This window comes from Furipterus horrens, unplaced genomic scaffold (genome assembly GCF_987537825.1).
Source record: "Furipterus horrens unplaced genomic scaffold, mFurHor1.1.pri manual_scaffold_1, whole genome shotgun sequence".
Classification (NCBI taxonomy): Eukaryota; Metazoa; Chordata; class Mammalia; order Chiroptera; family Furipteridae; genus Furipterus; species Furipterus horrens.
In genome coordinates this window covers 66,710,325-66,733,696 of record NW_028327171.1, presented here as the reverse complement: position 1 = coordinate 66,733,696, position 23,372 = coordinate 66,710,325, and the positions used below count along the sequence as shown (strand labels likewise).

Sequence of the window (23,372 nt, the reverse complement as noted above, 5' to 3'; positions counted from 1 at the left end):
TGAACCTTAACAATTTGGATCAACAATTAAGAAAAAAAGAATGCATATTCTCTTATTATGGTAAACCATAAAACCAAACATTAAAATGTTAGTAAGAGTGAAACCTGTTCTCTGTATCTATGAGTCTGTTTCTGTTTGTTTTGTTCATTTATTTTGTTCTTTAGTGAAATCATGTGGTATCTGCCTTTCTCTGTCTGACTTATTTTACCTAGTATAATACCCTCTGGGTCATACCTGTTTTCTCACATGGTAAGATTACATTCTTTTGTGTGGTCGAGTAATAGTCCATTGTATGTATACAGCACTTCTTCTTTATCCAATTGTCCATTGATGAGCACCGAGGTTGCTTAAGTATCTTGGCTATTATAAATAATGATGTAATAAACTTAGGGCTGTATATAACTTTTTGAATTAGTGTTTTGGGTTTCTTTGGATAACTACCCCAAAAGTAGAATTACTGGGTCATAAGGTAGCTCCATTTTTAATATTTTGAAATTAAATACAGTTTTTCATAGTGACTGCATCAATTTCCATTCCCACCAATAGTGTACCCATTCCCTTTTCTCCACATCCTCACCATTACTTGTTGATTTATTGATAGCCATTCCTGCAGGTGTGAGCTGATATTTCATTGTGGTTTTGATTTACATTTCTCTAATGCTTATTTTTTTTCCCGATAATTGCCCCATGAGCAGTTATCATACTAAGGAAAACCAGTATTATATTGCACATTCATCAACACCTAAAGTGACAAACCTTAGTCACTCATTTAATTGATGAATTGTTTCATAAGAGTATATTGGGTGACTTCTAGTGGGTTTAACAGGTTGGAGTTTGCATTCCACAGTGTAGCTGAGTTTCCTTAGGGATAAGTTCTTTTGTGGGAACACATGCAGAAATCATTTTTAGCTCCAGGGCAATTTCTTCCTTATAATGCAGTACTCAGGCACTTGTTAAATGCTTACGATGATGCAAGGATCTATCATCTCACAGAAAAATATTGACTCTACTTGTTCTATAAATAAATGTTGCTTAAGTGGATCGACCTCTCCAGGTAAAAAATATTGGTCTACCACCCAGACTTCAACACCACCAACGAAATTGCCTTGGATAAGGTAATATTTACTGTGACTTCCATCTTCAACATGTATACATAAAGGGCTTATATTAAAAAATGATTTATTTGAAAAATAGAACCATGACTTCTGCAAAGCTGCAGTTGAAGATGATACTACCGGCTTACCTGGTAGATTTTTGTTTGCCTGAGATATTAGCAGAATAAATATGCTTGTCTGTTCAGAGAAATTTCAAGTTATTTACTTTGACATGAAAAGAAAAAATGATGCCTTGTAATGTTTTGCCGCTCTTGGGTGGATTTAAGCCCCAAACTTTTTGTTCAAAAACCAAGTGGCTAGTTGCTTCTAAACACATGTTCCTGCCCTCTACCTGGTTTCTACTAAAATTAGTTTATTTTACATATGTTTAGAATTTTTGCTTTTAGACAGGACGTGTAGTCAAATGGAATGAATGGTTTTACAAGAAAGTCACAATGCCATTCACTTAATGTGGTGAAATACCGTAATTCAGTGGGTGCCAGGATTTTCCAATCAATTCAGTATTTAGGCAGCCATTCAACTCAGTGTTATATCAGAAACTGGTAGCTGCAAAGGGAGTAGAAGACATGGTGCTGTTTTCTTGTACATTTTTAAATAATTCAAAATCTTTAGAAAACTTCTCTCAAATCTCAAATGATTAGGGAAGTACAATAAATATAACTCTTCCAGGAAAAAATAATTTTTAGAAGTGCTCAAATTAGACACAGAAAACTTAAAATCCCAGAGGATAGGTTACGACCAGAAAATATATCAAATATAATGTTGAATGGGTATAGTTTATGCCTGGGAAGCTAATCTAGCAAAGTCAAATTCAAGAGTGTGTTGAATATTGCCCCTAAGTCTCATAGCAAGTTTATTTAGTCACAAATAGCTTCGTGTGACATTCGTGTATATGTTTATGAATGTGTGTATTACAAAATTAAAGTTCTTGTGCATTTTGAAACCATGGAGTCATTTTAAAAGAGACATTATTAGGGAATGGGTGATTAATTATATATTGCCATTTCATAATTATCCACTCTTAGTCTTATGCTCTAATTATTTCTTGTGTTTCTAAGCTTTTCTGCTGTTAGTCTTTAGTGAGAGATAATCACCAACTCATTAGGATCCTGGAGGAAGACAGTATGGGCGGGGGAAGGAAGGAAAGACCGAAAGTTGCTTTTAATTCCATTTTTCTCTACTAAGTTTTATTGTACATCATTATCTTTTTTTATTCATCTCTTCTTTGTAGAATATTGTTTTGTTTGTGCTCCTTTTGTGGTTGTTTCTTGAGCAGGGTATTGTAGGATTTATCAGCATTGTGTATTGTTCTTAATTTTCCCTAATGAAGTTTCTAGTTGAGCCTGGGGGTCTGGTTTGGCTCTGCTACATTCAATTACACATGTATAGAAAGTCTCTCTGCCCCATTTGGTATTGTGTTAATCATAATTGATCTCATTTTGCTTCTGTCTGATATTTTTTCTATTTGTTTATACGAAACTGCACATTTTCTAAGTGCGCATATTCCACACTATTATAATTATGTTATTTATTTAGGTTGTAGATTTGGGCTTTTATAACATTTCTTATTTGGAAACTTACCACATGTAAGAATTAAATTTTCCCATTTACAAATGCACAAATCCTCTCTGAGGATATGTCTGTCTGACATCCCCAGAATGGAAAAAGAAGCATGTGAAGTGATATGAGACCCTATATATGTGTTTCTTTAGGTCTTCACTAAGTCTAGATGTGCTCAGTCTACCACTTTTTCTCCCGTTCTCTCTTTGTCCTATTCAAGGCCAAACTCAAGCCAGTCAGAGAAAGACAAATGCCATATAATTTCACTCATATGTGGAATCAAATGAACAAACAACTAACAAGGAAAATGGGGACAGAATCATAGATGGAGAGCAGGATGAGAGCTGGTGGGGGTGCAAGGAGGTTAGCGGGTGGAAGGACTGAGCAGAAAGGAGAAAGGACTCATGGACATGGACAGCAGTGTGGTGATTACCAGGGGGAGGGAGGTATAAGGGGACTAAATGGTAATAGAAAAAATACAATAAAGATTACATTTTTAAGAAGACCAAACTTAATCTTTTATATCACTAAATATCACCTTACTATACCAACACTTAGTGCTCTCTTTTACCTCTTAATTCCTGAAATTGATTTCTGCAAAATTCCTATATGGTTTGCTTCACTTTCTACTTCTAGTATAATTTTCATTCTATGGCATATAGCATCTCCAAGTAGTTTATAATGAGATCATGTTATTTATCATCGCCTGTCCACCACTACATTGTACTGAGCACAATACTATGTACACATTTGTTCATTCATTTAGAAGTAACATTTGGTTATTCAACAACAAAATATCCATTCCTTCATATATATATAATATATATTATATATATGTGTACATGATGCTATACATGTATATAAGTATATGCAAACATACATATAAATATAAAATGCATGTATAAATATGTGTTTACACAATACATGTACATATATAAACATAAATGTACATGAGTATGTATATACATACATATAAATATAAATGTATATATTTATATTTAATTATCTAATTATAATTTTTTAAGGAAAAATAGAAATTTTCTGAAGTATTATTCAGGCTGGGATAATTATCTTGATCCTCATACTATTTGTTTGGTGCCCCTTTTCTATACTCATCACATCCTGACCTCTATTGAATTAAAAATTATTTATGTATGTTTGTATGTATATGTGTGTGTTTCCTAAAATATTTCTTGACTATATAATACATTTTAAGCATTATAAATCCTTTTATTTGGAATGCTATTAGAATAGATCCAAAATACCTTTCCATTTGAGATTCAAATATTTAATAAGAAATAGATGATATTGGATATTTAACACATATTTAATGTATTTTTAAACTTATGCTTTGCTAAAATGTATGTGCTATACATTTTAGGTATAGTTGTAATATACTTAAAACGCCAGGGAAATGCTAGGAAAAATCAGCATCACTAACATTAATGAAAATATAAATTTAATCTTTGTTGGATAATTACTTGAATAAGAAATGCTTGCACAGTTATTGAAAGCATTTTCTTCCCTTTTCTTAACCTGAAGACTCACTCTCCTCATGTCTTTTTTTTTTTTTTCCAGACTGCTTCCATTTGCCTTTTTAATGGTTATTAGAATAACATTACCCAAAGGTAACTACTCTCAAATCATCTATGATGGGCATTTTAAACTATCGATTGCAATTATCTACCATCATTCAAAATTAATCAGGTACATTTAAACCCCTACTTCCCACATTTTACTTGAATTTTCCTTATAACATTATTATCTTCATTTACAGTTAGTACCAGTGAAAGTTCACGTAACGGTAATCCCCATTTCTCTTTTGGTACTTTTATGTTTTCCCATTTCTGGTACGCTGATTTTATTATCAATTAACTATATTTCCCACCCCAAGTAGATCTACCCAATATATTATTTTACCTAGAAATTATAAGGCCCTTTCCCCTAAATTCTGTGCTTTAACTATTACGTTTAGCAAAGTTCCACTTGAAGTAGAACCTAGTAATAATCAGACAGCAGTCTTTAAAAACGAATGGATTTTGTGAGAGTTGAGAGGTTCTGGGGTGGACACAATGAGTGTATTTTCATGCCTAATGATTTGGAGATGTAACAAAAAAATTGTAGAAAAGCTAAAGAACATAATGCAGTCTTACTTGTTGCTAAAGTACTGATCATGATCTCAATTAAATATTTGAAACTCAGAAATGGGGATATACCTACAATTTATCATTGCACATTTTTTTCTCCCTCATCTCTGCAAGAGACTTGAGATTCACGTTTCTCTCTCATGATTTAATATTGATTAAAAAAAAAAAAAGGAAGAAAGAGAGAAACACAGCAACTCCTGGCACGAACATTTTTGGGACCACTAATGCAGAGCCTCAGACCAGAATGAGGTATTACAGTTTCGAGGAGGGTGTTTCTCAAAGTGGGTTTCACTTAGTGCTAGTCTCAGATGTCCCAGGACAAAAGGTGTTCTGTCATGTAAGATTCGAACAGTTGAAAAGCAACAAAGTAGTAAAGAAATCTCTTCTCATATTTAACCATGGAACTTCCATTACGTTATTGTCTTATTTTTTAAATATCTATTAAAATTCCATAGACTGTTTTGAGAAATACTAGAGTATGGATACTATGATGGTAGTGGTGGGTGAGGGGAGGATGTAAATGAAGCTGATGTAGATTTAATTGTTTGTAAATGTTTTTGAAAGCCTTGCTGATTGCCTGTTTCCCCTTGGCTTACAAACATTGATTAAAAATATTTTTTTTTTAGAAGTCCAGGCCAGACTTAACAGGAGATACTAAATTAATTCATGAGGGAAAAAGCTATTTATGTTTTAACTACTTTGAAAATTTAATTCTTAGCATAATGTCTCAATACTTGCAAAAGAAATAAACAAACAACAAAAACAAAAGCCAGTTACTCAGAAATAAAGTATTCACAAATGTTTAGGAAAAAATTGTCTAAAAACTGTCAAACAAAATGGTTTCTACTACCTAGAGTCTTGTATTAATCACTAAGGCATTTTATAGGAAAGGGTGCTCAGGTTCTGTGACTTAAGGGAAATTAGAGCAACCTGCCAATTCCCTATCAGGGTCATTATCCTGAGCCCAAGGTCATTGTATTTGAATCATAAACTTACCGTCCTTAATTACTAAAGTAATCTGAATAAATATATTTCTTGTAGCTTGATTGCCACAGGAAGAAAATGTGTTGACTAGAAGATTCAAAGGCAAGAGACCTTTGTAGTTGTTTATAAATTAAACACACAAGCATACAATTGTCTTGCATCTGTCTCAGGGTTCTTGACAGCTTTTTAACACTGTCTTCTACCTTCTCTGGGCTGGAGGAAATTCCTTCAGAGATAAGCCAAAACCAAGACCACTAAATTCATCACGGTGAGAGAGTCCCTGAAATCTTATGGAGACAACATACTGTCTTTCCTTTCTAGCTACTGTTTCTACTTGTCTTTTCCTTTGAAATTTTACACATTGGTTTTCTATTATGACAGCCTCAATTCACAGTGCTGCCCTGAAGTAAAATTTAGCATGAAACCTGTCAATTTCTTCTTTGGGAGAGATAAAATCTATTTAAACAAATTTAAGATGTTAAATGTTATTTGTTGTTTAAATGCTTTCTTGGAACATTGATACATATTTTCTCTAGGTTATGAAGAATTATCAAGAGAGCGTGTACTATTATTTTAATAAGACTTCTGATAATTTTGCACTCTTGCAATGATTCTTTTGTAATTTCTCTACCAGTTATCATATTGGTAAGTCATATTTCATCTTTAATCATGTTTTTCCATTGTATTTTAATACATTATATGTGATTATCCCAATACTATTTTATTTCTAATTGTTAATCCAAGTTCAATAAAACTGTGTATTGCCCATGTATTTTAAATATATTAAAAAATTAATGTTTCAGAGTTAGTTTCCTTTTTCATTTTTACTGTTATTATAAACTTCTCTTTGTTTTTAGAGACACTCTAATTCTTTAATTGTACTTAACAGTAAAAAAGAATGAAATATTCATTAACTGCAATAAAGTAGGGAATTTTTATTTTCTACCCACTATTTAAGATAACTTTTCAACATATCCACCATCTTTTAGAAAAAGTTATCATTAGCTATTCTAAAGCTAATATCCATTTCTAATTTTCACAGTTTTATATATATATATATATATATAAATAAAAATGTTTTTAAAAACTATTAAATAATTTTTTAGGTAGGAAGTTTGTGTTCTATCTATTTGAATATCTTTTTGGGGTTAAGAAGTTCAGATCTGGAAATTAGTAGTAATTGAGTGAAATCTTTAATTTCAAATGCTTTTTACAGTCTTCACTGGTGTACTTTAGTCACTATTTTAACTCAACACCAATGATTATCACTGAACAACCCATAAGTGAATTGGAAAAAGAGATAATGCATTTGGTCTCAAAATATTAATATAGAGTTTTAAAAGTGACAGTATGGTCTCTTTATGATTTGTCTACAAGCAAGTTTGTTCTACATAAATGGCTTTTTTACAAATTTGAAATGTGAATATATTTTATTTTTTCCCAGTGAGTACACAATACACAATTCTTTGACAATACTATTAATCAATGTTACGCCAATTACTTTTCTGATCAACAACATCAAATGAAACACATTAAGATTTTGGACGCTGTTTGGTGACTTAAACAAACTACAGTTAAAAAAGAATCCATCTATAAAACAAAGTATAAAAAGTCTACCCACGGCCACAAAATCCCTTATCTTGCAACACTTTAAAGTCACAATAAATGCTTTTGAAAATTATGATAAGATAAATTAGTAAATTGAATTTCATTAAAAAAAATGTGTGGTGTTTCATTTAAAGTACACATTATAGAGAAGCAAAATAAAAGTAACTTCACCTCTAAGATAATGTGAAAAGATATGTTGCTTTACAACAATTCTTGTCATGTAATTCTATAAATACAATATACAGAAGCAGATGAACAAATTAGTGAATGTCATGGTTCTGCATATTTTTAATACTGACACAGATTCACTTTTCAGTGGAGAGGATAAACCACAGTCTAGAATTCATTGGTGTTGTTACTTATGTTGTCAATGGACAATTACAAAAATTGGATCAATAGAAATGTGGAGGTATTCTATCAATGTCATGCAAACTTCCAACTCAAACCCCATTGAAAATATATTTAAATACACAGAGCATTAAACTATGGCATAGAAAACCTTTTAATCTGTTTTGATACCTAAAGCAAAGTAAAGTTGCAATTTTTTTTTTCTCCTTCAGTTGTATGATAGTTTCAATATTGATTTTGATTTTCCTATATTCTCCCTTGAACTGGATTCAAATCCTGTGAAGGAATCCATTATTTTTATGTCCCTGTATTCTCCCACCTTCCTTTAAATATGGCATGGAAAAAATTTGGGGAAGGGGTAGCTCAGCCCTTCCTGCCTACACTGAGGTATGTCTGAGTGGGGTCACTCATATGACCCTTTCCCCAAAGGAAAACTTGTATGTTATAAATGAAGCTGTGATTATGGGTCATGACTGCACAGCAGTGTTGTCTGTGCGTGCAAGATAAGATTACACTCTCTGCCACCCAGATTTCCTTCTGAGAGCCACAAGTGCACCTGCCTCTGATTACACCTGAGGAGGAGTCAGCTAAGTGAATGCCTAACCAGTCATTTCATGGCTACACATTGCAAAATCATGGCAGTTCTCATACATGTTTGTATTCTTTTAATGATATTTTGATTAATAAGGATTAGAAAGTTTTTACACATAGGAAGGTGACAAAGACAATTTTTTGTGTGTTTCTGAATTTATTTGGATAGCCACAGCTTTTATTTTTGTGCTCTGTATGTATTTGAGGGGTGATATTTTGTGTGCAATATTTGACCAAGCAATTTATTTAGAACTAGATTTAACAGGGAATGTGGAGTATTCTAAAAGAATATTCCAAGAAACCATAAGGTTTGCGTTGACATAATCTAACCATGACAATTAATTTTATGCATTGGAGTCAATTAGGAAGATATGATGTCTGCCCAATATTATCTCAATTGCATACTCGTACTCTGTTTTTGAAGTCATGGTTTATTAGTTACGTACACCTGCCAGTTACCAGAGGTCAAAGCCTATGTGTAATATGGGTAATGAGCTAAAGTTGTAGACTAAATTGTGTTATAGAGGAATATAAAGAAGAAATACAAATGAACAAAACTTTGTTTTTAAAGAGGTGAAGGAATTGCATAAACAAAAATTTAAATTCCTCACATCTTGCAGTTGTGAATAAGTATGTACTCATTCTTAGCATAAACTTCTCAGCTTTCCCAATGTATTTGTCCCAAAGAAATTAAACTGCATTAAAACTTAGACACTTATGGGAGAAAGTTGGCGAAGTGTTTTATATGTGTCTCAGAATTTTCTCCTCAGTGAAGAAATGAAGTACATGGCACCAAGAGGAAGTTGGAGCCCATAAAGAACATTATGTTCCTCTGCGCTTGCCTGTGTTGATGCAGTCTCAGAGAATATAAAAGATAAAAATATTTAATTTTGTCATTACTCTAACAATATGACATTTAATTGGTGACTGAGCCAAAAATGCATGAAGCAGGACTTGTCATTCAATGGGTCCTGTATTTTAGAATTGATCCTTATCATAATATTGAATATGTTTTAAAGCATCAACTATTGAACACATCATAGAAGTAACATTAGAAAATATAACTAGAGATAGAATTTACAATTGTGTGGGCACCGCAGGCGGAAATGTCACAAGTAGAAATTTCAGGAAAGCTCTCCTCTACTTGACTTACTATACATGTACAGCAGCTAACATGGTTCAAAGTCGTACTCATTTTGACCATACATGAGTGATCAGGAAATTCTTGTTCTCAAAGTCGTGGAAACAAATGAGGCAGGGCACTGTTATTAATGTCCATTTACGAGGTTTGGTTTTATTTAAAAAGTGTATAAACATGCATTTTTCTTCTTTTCAATTTTTTCTTTTTTGTCAATTTACTCATTCAAAATGGGTCAAACATATTTTAGTTGGTAGCCAATTTCTGAGTGTACCATGAAATACTTATGCCAATAAATCTACTTACTGTGAATTGAACATACTCTGAGCACTGCTTTTTAAACACTTACAGTTTGGTTATACATCTGGTGGCATAAACTTCACTTCTTCATCAAATGAAACACAAAATTGCATATAGACTGAATTATTTTTTTAAAATTAATGAGTTGAAGTGATGCAGCTCTATCCTCTAGTGTGTACTGTACATGTATTAAGAAAGATGAAACAAGATATTGCAATAGTTTTTGTATTTCGAAGCAGCCCGAGTATGTCCTAATAATAAATTGTCTCTTTAAATATTTGCTGGGTATTCTAGAGTTCACTTGGTTTGTTTCCTTGGGGAACATTGTATTATATTCTGACTTAATGAGTTGGAGAGATTAATTACGGTAATTCAGAAAATGCTTTTTAAAAACACTAATATAAATACAGCTCTTGTGAAACACCTTAATTTCCTTTTGCTTGTTGTAATTTTCAGATAGGTCAATTACAACCACAGGTAAAGTTGATTCTAAATATAACTTTAATTTCCTTATTATTTCTTAAAGCAAGTTTAGTACATCTTTGCTACCTGTATATTTTAATGCCTATTCAGTCTTAAGACTAAAAGTTCCTTCTTTTGACCCACGCTTTTGTCAATAGTAAAAGCCATGTTTTTGCTTTTTTTATTGACTCAGTCCCTGATGTTGAAAGAAGACTTCGCCAACACCACTGTCCTTCCTATCTTCCTATTTCTATACCCCAACCGAAAACCATCTCACGTGGTTGGTTACAACCAGCATCATCCAACCTGGCTTACAGTACAGAAACTCCCTTCACATTCAGTCTTTTTCTTCATGTCACGAGGAGTAGAGATTTGTGCTTATCACCAAATAAAATTGCAGTGCAAAATTTAAACATAAAAGTTACACAATTAAAAGTTAATATATGGCACCACAGCCTATTAATTCACATATAGTACAACAGACCAATAAGAACAGACAATAATATGAACAGAGCTAAAAAGAGTGAGCTTGCATAGCAATGCACAAAAGAAATTATATACAGAGGAAAATCCATTTCTTCCTGGAGGGCGCGCTTTTTTTTCTTTCTTTTTTGTATACTCCTGACAAGAAAGAGTTAAGGTGGGTGGTGTACTTAAGAGAAGAACACAAGTAAAATATCTGTGGGATATGTGTGGCTGTGTGTCTTTACATTGCATTTACAGTTCTTTTAATAGTACATAAATAAAGAAATTGTTCATTGCACTGGTTAGCGTCATCACTTCCATGAGTTTAGACCTGGTGGTCCTTCAGAGCAGCTTTGCACATCTCCTCTCAGTTACTCTAGAAAGAGAGAAAACACACCCAAAGTAAGTTTGCACTGAAACTAAGCATTCTTTTGCCATGACCAGCGTAACAAACCAAAGAGAGCAGATAGTAAATAAAGATAAAATCATCGAGTAGATTCTGTGAGTTTGTGAATTTAAGGAATTTTACTTAAATGAAATGGGAACAGAAAGAAAGAAAAGAAATACTGTAGCATTTGGAAATTTAAAATCCAAGAGCTATTTTTGCACCTTTGTGAGTCTGTAATTATTCCAAAATAAAAGTTAAAGAGAAATCCAAGCAGTCATGAATCAAATTAAAAATTATACAGATAGCTTATTAATAATCAGACTGGTAATAAATGACAATAACTCACTTCAGTGAAGATTTTAAAGTTTTGAGAGTACTTTTAGTTTTCACTATCTCGTGTTATCCCCCAGTCGGCCATGTGAGCATAATAGCAATGTAATTTTTTTAGATAAGAAAAAGAAGATTAGGAAAGTAGTTTACTTTCTCTTCTCATATAACTAAGGTAGCAGTTGAGGAGACTGAAACCCAGCGCTGTTCCTCAGCACTGTTTTTAAGCTGTATTCAAAGAAGCAGTTGAATATATTCAGCAACTATAGTTCTGATCTTGCATAGCAAAACCGGTAACTTTCCTGATGAAATTAACAAGAGTTCAATGCTTTTTACTATGACATACTATAACATTCTGACTTAGTCTATTGCTGAGTATTCTGTATTTAGAAAATAGATTAATTATACTAAGTACCAATGTCAGTTCCTTATTTAAAAATTTAATTTTAAGTTATGTGGTAATACTCAAAATATTAAAAATTAACTAAAATCAAAAATCTACTTTTGAGGGTTGATTCCCCAAATTAAGAAAATAAATAAATATGGAATTCCTAAAGAGATTCTTTACAACTCTCAAAGGGCGGAAATTAAGACAACTTTTTAATAATATAAATCAAATTTGAAATAGAGGAACTGTTTGACTGTTGTAAATAGCAATAATTTATGTTATGACCAAACCTGTTCAAAATAATAATTGTTCTCATAGTACAGCAAGTTTTCTACTATTCTGAATTTTTTCATTGTGACAATATTATCGATGGGGTTCAGGATGTACTACCCCCAAATATAGCATAGTGGTACACTGAATATCTTTCTGAGGAAACAGCAGAAGCAGGGAAGGCCACTCTGACCCCCCCCTTCTTCCCTCAAACAGGTCATAATACTGTCATGTGACAGCTTCCCTCCCTGTGCCTGGAGGAAAAGGACATTCTTGTCACAATAGTTGGGGTTGAGAATCCTGTACATATACACCAACCTTGATATCCTAACCCCTATTGTTCTAGTTACTTTTTCACCATTTACTACCCCTAGTTCAAATCCTCTGTCTTGTCAATTCTTTACGTATTTATTGTTTCTTTTTCTAAAAAGTAGAAAAGTTTCCTCTTCTTTTCACTTCTTTGTGTCTTCACCTTCTTGTGAAGGTTCCCATGTATATGTAGAAAATTAATAAAATGTGTATGCTTTTTTTTTTCTGTTAATCTATGCCAGTTTAATTTTCAGACCCAGCCAGGGATGCTAAGAGGGTTGAGGAAACTTTCTCCTCTCCTACATCATTACCCCAATATTCCTTCTAGATCACCATAGACTTTTAAACCTCCTAAAGCACTTACATAATTCACCTGGAAACTGTCCTTGACTATTTGAGCCCATATATCCTATGTCAAGAAGGTCGCTGGCATTGCGCTGGTGGCCACCCCTCAACGCCTCAGCTTTCCTAGGTCCAGTGGATCCTTTAGAAGAAGCTGTTCCTGATGAGCTGTGACCTCCTGGCGATGGGAAGCTAGGCTTGCTGTAGGGCACCAAGGTCTCCTCTAGAAAAAAAAAAAGAAGGAAGAAAAGAAATATAAAGGGCTAAGTTAAACAGCAAGATGTTGGCAAACTAAACTTAACTTGAAATATTTAGCTCACGACAGCTAAATTTTCCTCTTTAGGAAAATTAAAAATATGAAATTTAGTAAGGCCCCAAATTCAAAGGAATTTTCATGTGCAAGCAGCATTTCCTGATAGGAACTGAAGCAGAATTAAATTAAAAGATACTGGAATACATATACAATGTTATGTATCATTTACAAAATGTAAAGATATTATAAAGAGACCTGAATACAATGAACCTTATTATTTAACTAAAGCATTTCTGAGAATAATTTCTGGAGTTCAGTGGAAGCTCCAATTTAATGTTTCTATTAAGGTAGAAAAAACTGGTTTTGGTTTTAAATTATGGCAACATTTTTCTCAGTTTATATAAAGAACTATATATTAACTGTTAAAATAGGCTTCTTAAATTTCTGTTGCTTCTTGGGATAGAAGTACATTATTTGAAAGCCTATGTCCTTCCTTAACAGAGAAAAAGAAGCTCATTCATTTTAATAAATAATGTGTCTCCTCTCTGTATACATCATCTCTCTAAAAATAACTCATGATGTGCATAACTAAATACTTAATACTTTGAAATACTTTTTCTTTCATTCTTCCTTCCTTTCTTCCTTTCCCCTCTCCCATCCTTCCTTCCCTCTTTCCCTCCCTTCTTCATTCTTTTTTTCTTCCCTTTCTTCCTTCTCCAACCCCCTTTATTTTTTCTTTTTCTCTTTCTTTCCAAGTATTGACTATCATTACTGTGGTTATATGATTTAAAAAATGCTGACTGAATTTTGTATTTCTGTCCTTAGATGATGCTTAATGACAAAGATCACATGATTTTTCTTTTACAGTCTTAATGATGAACATTCTTAAATGTTTCACTAAACTTATACATTAATATTGTCAACTTTTATGCCATTACATAAATTATATTTCTAAAACCATGTTGTGACAAAATATAATTATTGAAAGTGCATGGGTAGAGGACATATCTAGAATTGATTCAGTCTAAATGAATAAATGAAATGTATAAGGACACTATTTCAAATGTTTTGTCTGTGTGTGTGTGTGTGTTTTAATACTCAGGGAATCCTGACATAAGATGAGATATTCCAGAAAATGCATTTCTGTAATGGGCTCAACCACCACCACCCCCAAAAGAAAAAACATCCAACCACGAACCATGAAATTATTTTGTGATATTTCTAGGAAGCTTGATTTATAAATAAAAACATTCCCCATTAAATTGTAATCAACTAAATGTTATCATTTAGAGAAAGCGTAGGCCTGGTTTAACCTCTTCTAACCATGAAGATTCTGGGACTGGGCATTTATTTGCAACTTTATTTGTTATTTCAATTAATTCAGCAATTTGACTGAAGTGAGTTCTCCTTTCAAAATGACTAATTACTTCAGTCAAAATGAAGAAAGTGATCGAAGGCAAAGTTTAAATGGACATAAAGATGAAATTTTGTGGCCTTAAAAGTACTCAATATAAATATTAAAAGGCAAAAAAGCCCAATTGTCTCCTGGGCACCACAGATGGGAGGTTGGGGCTCTCTGGGCTCGAAGATCCCAGGCAGAGTTAACTTGAGGAATGATGTCCATTGGGATCGGTCTTAACGGAAGTGCTGGCACACTCTGTTGAGGAATTCCAACTTCAGATAGTGATTTCAAGACAAATGTACGTCAGATGCCCTGAAACAATTGCCACTCCTAAAATACCTGGTGGAAAAAAAGATGGTAAAAGTCCACACTTTCTTGGGACTGTGCAGAACACACCTGGTCCAACACTTTGTTTGTGTAGGGCTTTCCGTATATCTTCTTGGCGTTCTGTGGAGTTAATCCATTCCTGGGTTTGTCGCTGCCACTCTAGGGATGGTCTAGCTGGACAATCCAGTGAGCTCTTTGCGTCTTCTAAGTTGGATGCTTGTTGTCTCTCCAGAGAGCTTCCTTTTCTCTCTGTTGAGTTTTCCACGTTACCAGCATGCTGGCTCGGGCCTATTTGCTGTCTTAAACCCTGACCAGGAGGGGGGTCTGGTGGTGGTGGAAGATCTAAAAATTTTGAATAATGTTTAGAATGGACTAAAACTTAATGAAAAAATACAGGTTTTAGTTCAAAATGAAGAAAAAAAACTCTGCCCTGCTAAAGTTATCACCCATGCAAAAGGTATATTTTTGGGGAAAAAAAGCCCAATTGTTTATATCCGAAACACATAGTATCAACCTCTTTGCTATCTTTTGGTCACAGTGTCTTTGAAATAAAATCAACTAATTTTATTCAAATATTATATGTGGAAAGTATTTACAATTGTCCATTGAGGCTAATATATAAGATGTAAAGGGTAGTTTATGGTTTCTCCATGTTTAATCTGTTGTCCACCCCCACTTCCTAAAGTAGAAATATCATGACACAAAATGACTAGAAATTCTAGCAGCTGTGTTAATAAAAGGCTCTGGGAAGAATAAAAGCTACCCTGATAATCTCCATAGGAAATTTTGCCCTTGGGAAATTAAGGATTATACGCCGTATCATATGCAACATATGACTGCCTTTACCCATGTATGTGGCACATTTAGTAATAGAGGGTTAAGCTAACATTTATGAAATGCAATTAACATTCTGTCTGACAGCCAATGCTAGCTGTTCGTTTCATGAATTAGCTAATGACTTACAACTAATATGTAATATTCTTCCAATGTATTAATTTTAATGTGTGTTAACCAATGTTCAGAGTACAGATAGAATATGCTTCAGGGTGCCAGAGTAGACACTGTACATGAAAATCTGAGATGTAGTGGCATAATTTTTCAGAAAAGCTCTTGAAATTAAATATCAGATATGAAAAAATGAAAAGTTCAAATACTCAGATGATTTTTCATCTTCCTTTTATTAGCTCTCCAGATTGTCATTAGCTTTATATTTTAATGTCTTCAACTGTGATATCATAGTCCCTTTTTTCATATTTCTTTAAGTATGATAATTGTTCTGTTATACTACTTATACTATTACATTATTTCTGAAATTATTTTGTCAAAGTATTTGAAGTCTTCTAAACATTTTAAACATTCTTTTGGATTATTTTCTTTTATATTTTTCTAGCATGCTATTAAAATTTCTTTGTTCATTCTTAGACTATCAGTATTATATTATTTGTTCATAAAGACCAAATATTATATATAATATGCATATTTTTTATTATAGAGGATATTGTACATAATTAGGTAATTATTTCTCATACCATTTTTATAATTGTGCTAGTTTCTAATAATATTGTTTGTAAAATTTAAAAGAGAAAAGTATAATTTTTTGGGACAAAAGGTAGATTCTTTAAGGAAAGGTAGGGCTGCTCCTTTTAAAGACTTTCTTAAGAAACTTTACACTCTATGAGCAAAATAATATTGTCCTCCACTGAACTGATAACGATGATCTACTCAGCATCTGCTCAGGAAGCTACTATGTTGGAGCAGTGTTTTTATTTCTTATGTATGTCCTCTTGCTAGATTATGAATTACTAATTATTGAAGGGGATAGGGTTTCTGTCTGGGAGAATCAAGTTGCATTTGCGATCTTTTTTCCAAAAGGAAGAGTTAATCTAATATTGAGATATCTGTTTGTTGAATAATCCACCAAAGACTTTGGTATTTCCTATATTTCAAAACTGACTTCCTTCAGTATGTATTATTACAAATGCAAATTAATTACTTAATTTGAGTTATTAGATTCAGGAATGCCAGTAGGAGAGAAATTATTGTAATTTCTTCCAAAATAACATATCTTGTTATTGATTTTTATTCTCCATCAGAGCAACTTAATTTTAAAAATGGCCAAACTGGAATCTGCTTATGTTAGCTAAATTTCTGATTACTATTTAATTTAACCTGAAATTATACAGCTACATAATTAATATCCTTGGCATTTGTATACTCTAAAAAGAAAGAACATTGAATACACATTGAAATAAACAAATTGGAAAAAAGATGGAATTGAGAATGGCTGTGGAAAAAAAAATGTATGCAATCAAATATATTTACTTAAATTAAATTTATTATTCATTTCTAGGTTGATTTATTTTAACTAAATCAATTTGCTAAGAGTCTCTTACTGGTCTACTGAGCGTTTGCTATTGTTAGGCACACAACAGTCCAATGATATACGTACCATTATTATCCATTTTTTTTAGATTTAAAAAAAAGACATGAAAAAATTATATATCTCCAGCCTGAATCTCTCCTCCCATGAACTCCCAACTCAGATAGTCAAATCCACGCTGAATAGATTTATATGTTTAGTAGGTCTCTCATATTTCACTTACCCAACTTGAGCATTAGATCTTCCTCTACAATATACGCTTCTTCTGTAGTGTTCCTCATGTCAATTAGTAGCAATTCTATTCTATAAATTTGCCAAAATTTCAGTGTAGTCTTTGACTTCCCTGTTTTATAGCCTGTATTAATTTCATTAACGAATCCTGTGGGCTCTCCCTCTAAACAATAGCCAGAATTCAACCTTTCTCATTGCTTTCACTGAGTCTACCTTGGTGTGAACAACTAGCATCTAACCCCTCTATATCTCCTACAACCTCCTACATGGTTTCTGCGCTTCCACATGAAGCCCATCCAGTCTATCTCAACAAAACAGCTAGAGTGACATTTTTATAAAACAAAAGCAAGATCTTGTCACTTCTCTTGCCTTAACATGCACACGCACATGCATACCCTTGCATTTGTGTACCTCCTGTGATTTCCCATTCAAAGTTAAGAGCCAAGGTCCCTATAGTAGCTTAAAGGTCCTACAAACTCTGGCCCTCATTTACTTGTCTGACTTCATAGTCTACTTTGTTGCTCTCTCTGCTTCAGTCACACTGCTCCTCTTGCTCATTATCAAATAAGCTTCAGGCCTCCACTTACTGTTCTCATTTCCTGAAATGACTTCTCAGATATTTGCAGTATTCTTACCCTTACAATCTTCCAGTCTTTTCTCAAATGTCATGTACTTGGTAAGATTTTTTCCAAGCACTGTACTTAAAAGATGTCTCCCCCTACCTTTGTATTTCTCAGCTCCTGTCCTATATTTTTGCTCCACGATACTACTATTTTGCATACTTAAAAATTTTTTACCTATATAGCCTTGTTAATCTTTTCCTATCTTCTTCCATCAGAATGTAAGCTCCAGGATGGAAGAGAATTTTGTCTATTTGGTTGACTATCATTTGGTGTGAGCTCAATATATATTTGAGTGAAGAGTTCAATGAGTATATTGTTTTTCTCAATGGTCAAAGCTAGTCTGTGAAAGAGTCCTTATCTGAACGGGATATTTGGAATGAGGAGGGAGGGCATTTTGGAAGGGGATAATCTAGGAAGAAAAGTTGATGGACAGAGAACTACCTGTTCTACCTTTTTTGTTCAGTATTGGCCAATGTATTGGCTTTACAGGGTACTCTTGGGCTTATGCAAATAGAAGATTTGGATTGAACAATGCCTGCTTAGGAGAGATTTTGTCCAAGGGTGAAGAGCAGCCCTTAACATGTGTGTTGGTGTTTGCACAGCCTTTGGAACAGAGACTGACATTTCCCACCATTTCCAATTCCTCTCAGTGAACACACAGAAAAATTACTTCTCCACTCTAGTAGTTAGTTTGATGCCATGTGACAAAGTTCCTGCCAAAGAAATAAGAGCGGTGGTATGTGCCACTTGCTGGCCTGGCCATAGAGCCTTCCAAGTGAATAACCCATGTTCTGTCTTCTCACTCAGAAACCATAAAGGTCTCATCTTGAAAATAATGGTGTCGCAACACTGAATAAGCATACATCATTACATTACTACTTAGAGGTGAGTCACATGATCTTTATAAAAACATTGTCTGTGAGAAAAAAAATTCTTATGGTGCCAAGCCACTGAGGAGCAGAAGTTGTTTGCTATAGCAGCTAGAAATAATTACTCTGATGAATATACTCATAAAACATTATTGCAAATAATGCAAATGTTTTAGTTTAAAATGCCTATATGCTAAGTGTGACTAAACAGCAATCTTTCTAAAAAGAACAATTTGGTTTTAGATACAAATATTATAAAATCATTACTGATACATGGATTTGTAGCATATAAATACTATTTATACACACACACACACACACACACACACACACATTTGCTGAAAAATACCACATCCATAAGGAAAATCCGTGGAGTACCATGCAAAATAAATGTCCTTGTGTCATATCTAAAATGTTTTTAGGTCAAACACTTGGGAATACATGTGAATTGACATTTCCTTTGCAATATCTCTACTTCTAAAAAAATATTCACTCAGAACACATAATCCACAACCCCTTTTTGGAATGCTGGCAAATTTGATAAGTTAAGAAGCTATGCATTGTTTCAGGAAGCTAAGCAATATATTGTTCATGCTTTGACCAGGAGATAGCTTGCTTTAACCAGACATTCTACAAAAACTTGCAAGAAAAGTGTTCTAGGAAAAAAGGAGAGACCTTTCTATTTTTATTTATTTATATATTATATCTTCCACATATTCTGGATATGACCTTCAAGCAATTTGAGAAAAAAAGACACAGAAAAATATATAACTGGACTTTTCCTCTTTCCTGACATTCATAGCAGGAAAATTACATAAATTCTGAGCTTTGTAATTACCTGCTCAGTGAGAGTGGTCCTTTTTCTTCAGAGAATAAGATCAACACTATAGACTGCTTTAAGCACATAATTCAGAACATCTGAGGTGGAAGGGCAATCGTGAGCATTTTCCTCACCACAGGATATTCACTTATAGAGACTCAAAATCTCAGTTGTATCCTAACCCTCATATTCCACAGAAATATTTCCCAATGAATTCAAAGTAAACAGGATCTATAAGTAAACCTGAAAGCTCTTGGAACAAGTTATGTTTGACTTTAAAATCTTAACATTGTAAGATGATGATAGAAAGCACAAAAAAGCTGCTAGACACACCTCCTCCCACCAAAACTAATGAAGAACAAATACTACTTTTCCAACTAAGCCTCATTCTGTCCTATAATGTTAAGTCTAAGAGACAGAGATGAACACTAAGGACTTGGTCATAGCTTCTCAAAGCCTACTTCACATTAAATTCACCTGTGGAATTTAAAAATACTCATAACTACATTTTACCTCAGAACAATTAACTCAGAATATCTGTGATATATTTTAAGAGCTCCTCAGGTGGTCCAATGTGCAACCTAGCTAGAATCATCATTTTGATGTTTAGTAAAACTATCTCAAGATAAAGTCTGTGTTCTTGTAGGGCATAGTGTTGAGAAGGGGGAAGAAATTTACCTTTGGGTCCAATGTTATGTAAGACATAATGTATCTTACATATTCCTTAGAATTAAACTTCAGACTAAATATTTTTATTCCTATGCTTAAATATATAAGAATTAAGTTGAATATATAGGAAATAATTTCTTCTTTGTAGGGCTCACGAATTACTCATTATAGAACAAGGGCATTTTCCATTGTGTTTCCTGAAACTAGCAGTAGTCAAAGATGGATACTATACATAAATAAAAGGGTGACATGGATCAGCAAACTGAACCATTGGCCAAACTCAGTGGCTGCTTGTTTTGTCAATAAAGTGTTATTGGAAATCAGTCACACTCATTCACTAACTTGTTTCTATAGCCACACTGGCTCATCAATGGCAGGGTTGAGTAGTTGTAACAGATGACTGCATGGCCTGCTAAAGCCAGAACTAGACCCGAAAAAGCTTGCTGGTCTATCAACTAGATGACCTGTGCAACATGCTTTTTGCCCTAAAATTCACAAAACTAAAAATTAACAAATTGCAAACCACAGTCTTTTTCAGAAGTTAAATAGCACCAAAAATAAATATCACCTAAAATAGCTTAATTTAATATAGGAAATGTTCCAACAACTTACCAAGTGCATATCCTACGTACGTTTTCTTCCCCCTAATCTTATAGAATATAACGCCATAAAGGCAGAAAAATCAATATTGAAAGGTGGTTTGGCATCTAATTCTTTGGGCGTGGTAATATAGATGTAATTCCAGACTGTTAAAAAACAGGGTGTTTTACTTAACAGCATATTGCCAGGTTTTCTGCCTTGTTATATAATGAGGCAATGCCTAATCTACCATAGCTACTTCAGTCTAAATCAATGATGGCACAGAGTATCTCTTCAGTGAGGATAGAAGAGAGAAGGAATCAAACCTACCATCTGAAATTCCTTCCCTTCGATGAGGCAATGCTGGTTGTTGGTCCATTCGCCCTCCCTTGTGTTTTTTAGTCGGCCTAGGCCTCTGACTTTGACTCAGGGCTGCACTGGTGTTACTGTCAGTAGAAAATGGGCTAGTTGGTCGAGGTCTTTGAGAGGAGGTAAAGGCTTTGCCTAAAACAAAACAAAACAAAACAAAACAAAAAACAAAAACAAAGGGAATGGGGCATACAGAATGTTATTTTAAGACACTGATTCTGTCTGTCTTATACCTCTGTTCTTACTATTCTGTAAACCTGCCTAGCAGTGCCATTTGAAGATACCAAATACTGGTGCATCTCCATAGAAAAATGTATTCCCTGCTGCATTTATCTTATCCAATTTTTAGTAACTAACACACTACCCACTGAAAATTAAAATAAATTAATATAAACTAAATTAACCAACCAAAAATGTGATACTATGTAACTATATTTATATTTAATCTTGATAATATTGGTAATATTTTCTTAGAAATTTGCAAATTCATGCAGCTTTTAAATCTTAAAATTGAAATTGTTTCTGAAAAAATTATGTACTATCTTATTTGTTTAATCAAATTTCACCTTTGGAGCCCCATAAATTCTCTTTGAGTGCAGAAAAATGTCCTGCAGTAATTACATTTGATTTTTACATGAAAGGTCTGCTCAGACACATATATTAAATTGACCTTACCACCCATACACATACACAAAGAGTACCTCTTTTAGCAGAAACTCAATAACATTAGTGTACAGCATAGGATAAATAGCAGGTTAAAACCACTTTGTATGTCTAAAGTGCAGTAGGTGTTTTCTGATAAATAATATTGTATGTGAGCAGACTCCAAATTCTCATTGAGAAATGAAATGTGCTATGTTCTTTTCTTGTGGCTTAGTGTACATGTGCAGGGAAACTTATTCTGGGAAAAAGGATAGTTAATAAATTTTCAGCATCTTTTAATTTTAATATCATATTTATTCTGGTAAGAGAGGGTTTGTTTATGCGCATGTATATATTCTCTTGTGCATGTTTTCATTTAATACAAAATTATTGCATGTAGTTACATTTTCTTAAGTCAGTGTGACATAATATTGCTTAATGTTTTATTAGCTATTAGCATACATGCAAGAAATGCACTTATGCTTTCTAATTTATTAGTTTCCTTGCACTTTCTCACTGCTGTGTTTATAGCTATGCCACAGAAACACTCAGGCAACATAAAGTTTCTTACTTAATGCCTTATAAAGCAAGAAAATTCAAATAACCATTATATTATAACATATTTTAGTCTGGATGCTATATAAAAAATAAACCTCTGCAGTGCTTCATTTGAAGATACCTAATGCATACTCAAATAAAATATTGATGATATATATTTCAAAAAATGTTCCAAGTCTCATTTTTATAACCCGAGAGTTTAATGAAGGGTCAAAATCATTTTTCTTTATTATTTGAGTACTATTAAGATTTTGAAAAATGGATTTAGAATTTCATTAGTTTTTTGTAAGGTAGCTAAATTTAATCCATATATTAGACAAGTATTATATATGAATTTAGGATGTATAACATGCATCATGACAAAATTATCTTGTTTCAGTAAAACAAATGATGACAAATTATAAATCTATTACTAGAATGAGTCTCACATTTATTTGGAAGAATGATCAGGTATATGAAAAATTACATAATGGTCTTTTATTTTATTACTTATTATTCTCAGAAGCCAAAATTAGATTATGCTAAAGAGCAACACACATGTAGTCATCTTTTTTTTTTTTCAACTTGCAAATGCAGTGGGTGTATCTTTTATTAGCATCCTTTAAAACAAAGAATGAATTATTGGATTAAAATTTGAGCAGCCAGTGACTAATAATACCATCAGCTGTTTGAACTGTTAGATGGACAGTCTTAGACCCATTCACCCCATGCTGAGAAAGCCTTCCCAGAAAATGCATTTGCAGAAAGAAATGGGACAAAGGAAAGTAATGGAGATAAAAGCTGAACAATTTTAATCACTGGGCACATTATTAATTCTGTGAGAATTTTACAAAGTGTGAGTTATTGAAAATTTAATGGCAATCTTAGTTGCAGCTTTGCTGGAATATAAAAAGGAAGCATATTCCAAT

At 33.2% G+C, this 23,372-nt stretch overlaps 1 protein-coding gene across 1 annotated transcript in view; it reads right to left on the bottom strand.

Annotated features, from left to right (window-relative positions):
• Positions 1 to 8,954: 8,954 nt before the first annotated feature.
• The window catches only part of ROBO2 (roundabout guidance receptor 2), a 604,209-nt gene continuing 589,791 nt past the window's right edge, over positions 8,955 to 23,372 (bottom strand). Inside the window, exons 27-30 of the mRNA XM_090275911.1 lie at positions 21,226 to 21,399; positions 14,794 to 15,066; positions 12,765 to 12,965; positions 8,955 to 11,094 (exon numbers count right to left, since the gene is read on the bottom strand). Coding sequence (XP_090132037.1) covers positions 11,093 to 11,094; positions 12,765 to 12,965; positions 14,794 to 15,066; positions 21,226 to 21,399 — 650 coding nt within the window. The 3' untranslated portion in view covers positions 8,955 to 11,092. The remainder of the gene's footprint in view (positions 11,095 to 12,764; positions 12,966 to 14,793; positions 15,067 to 21,225; positions 21,400 to 23,372) is intronic.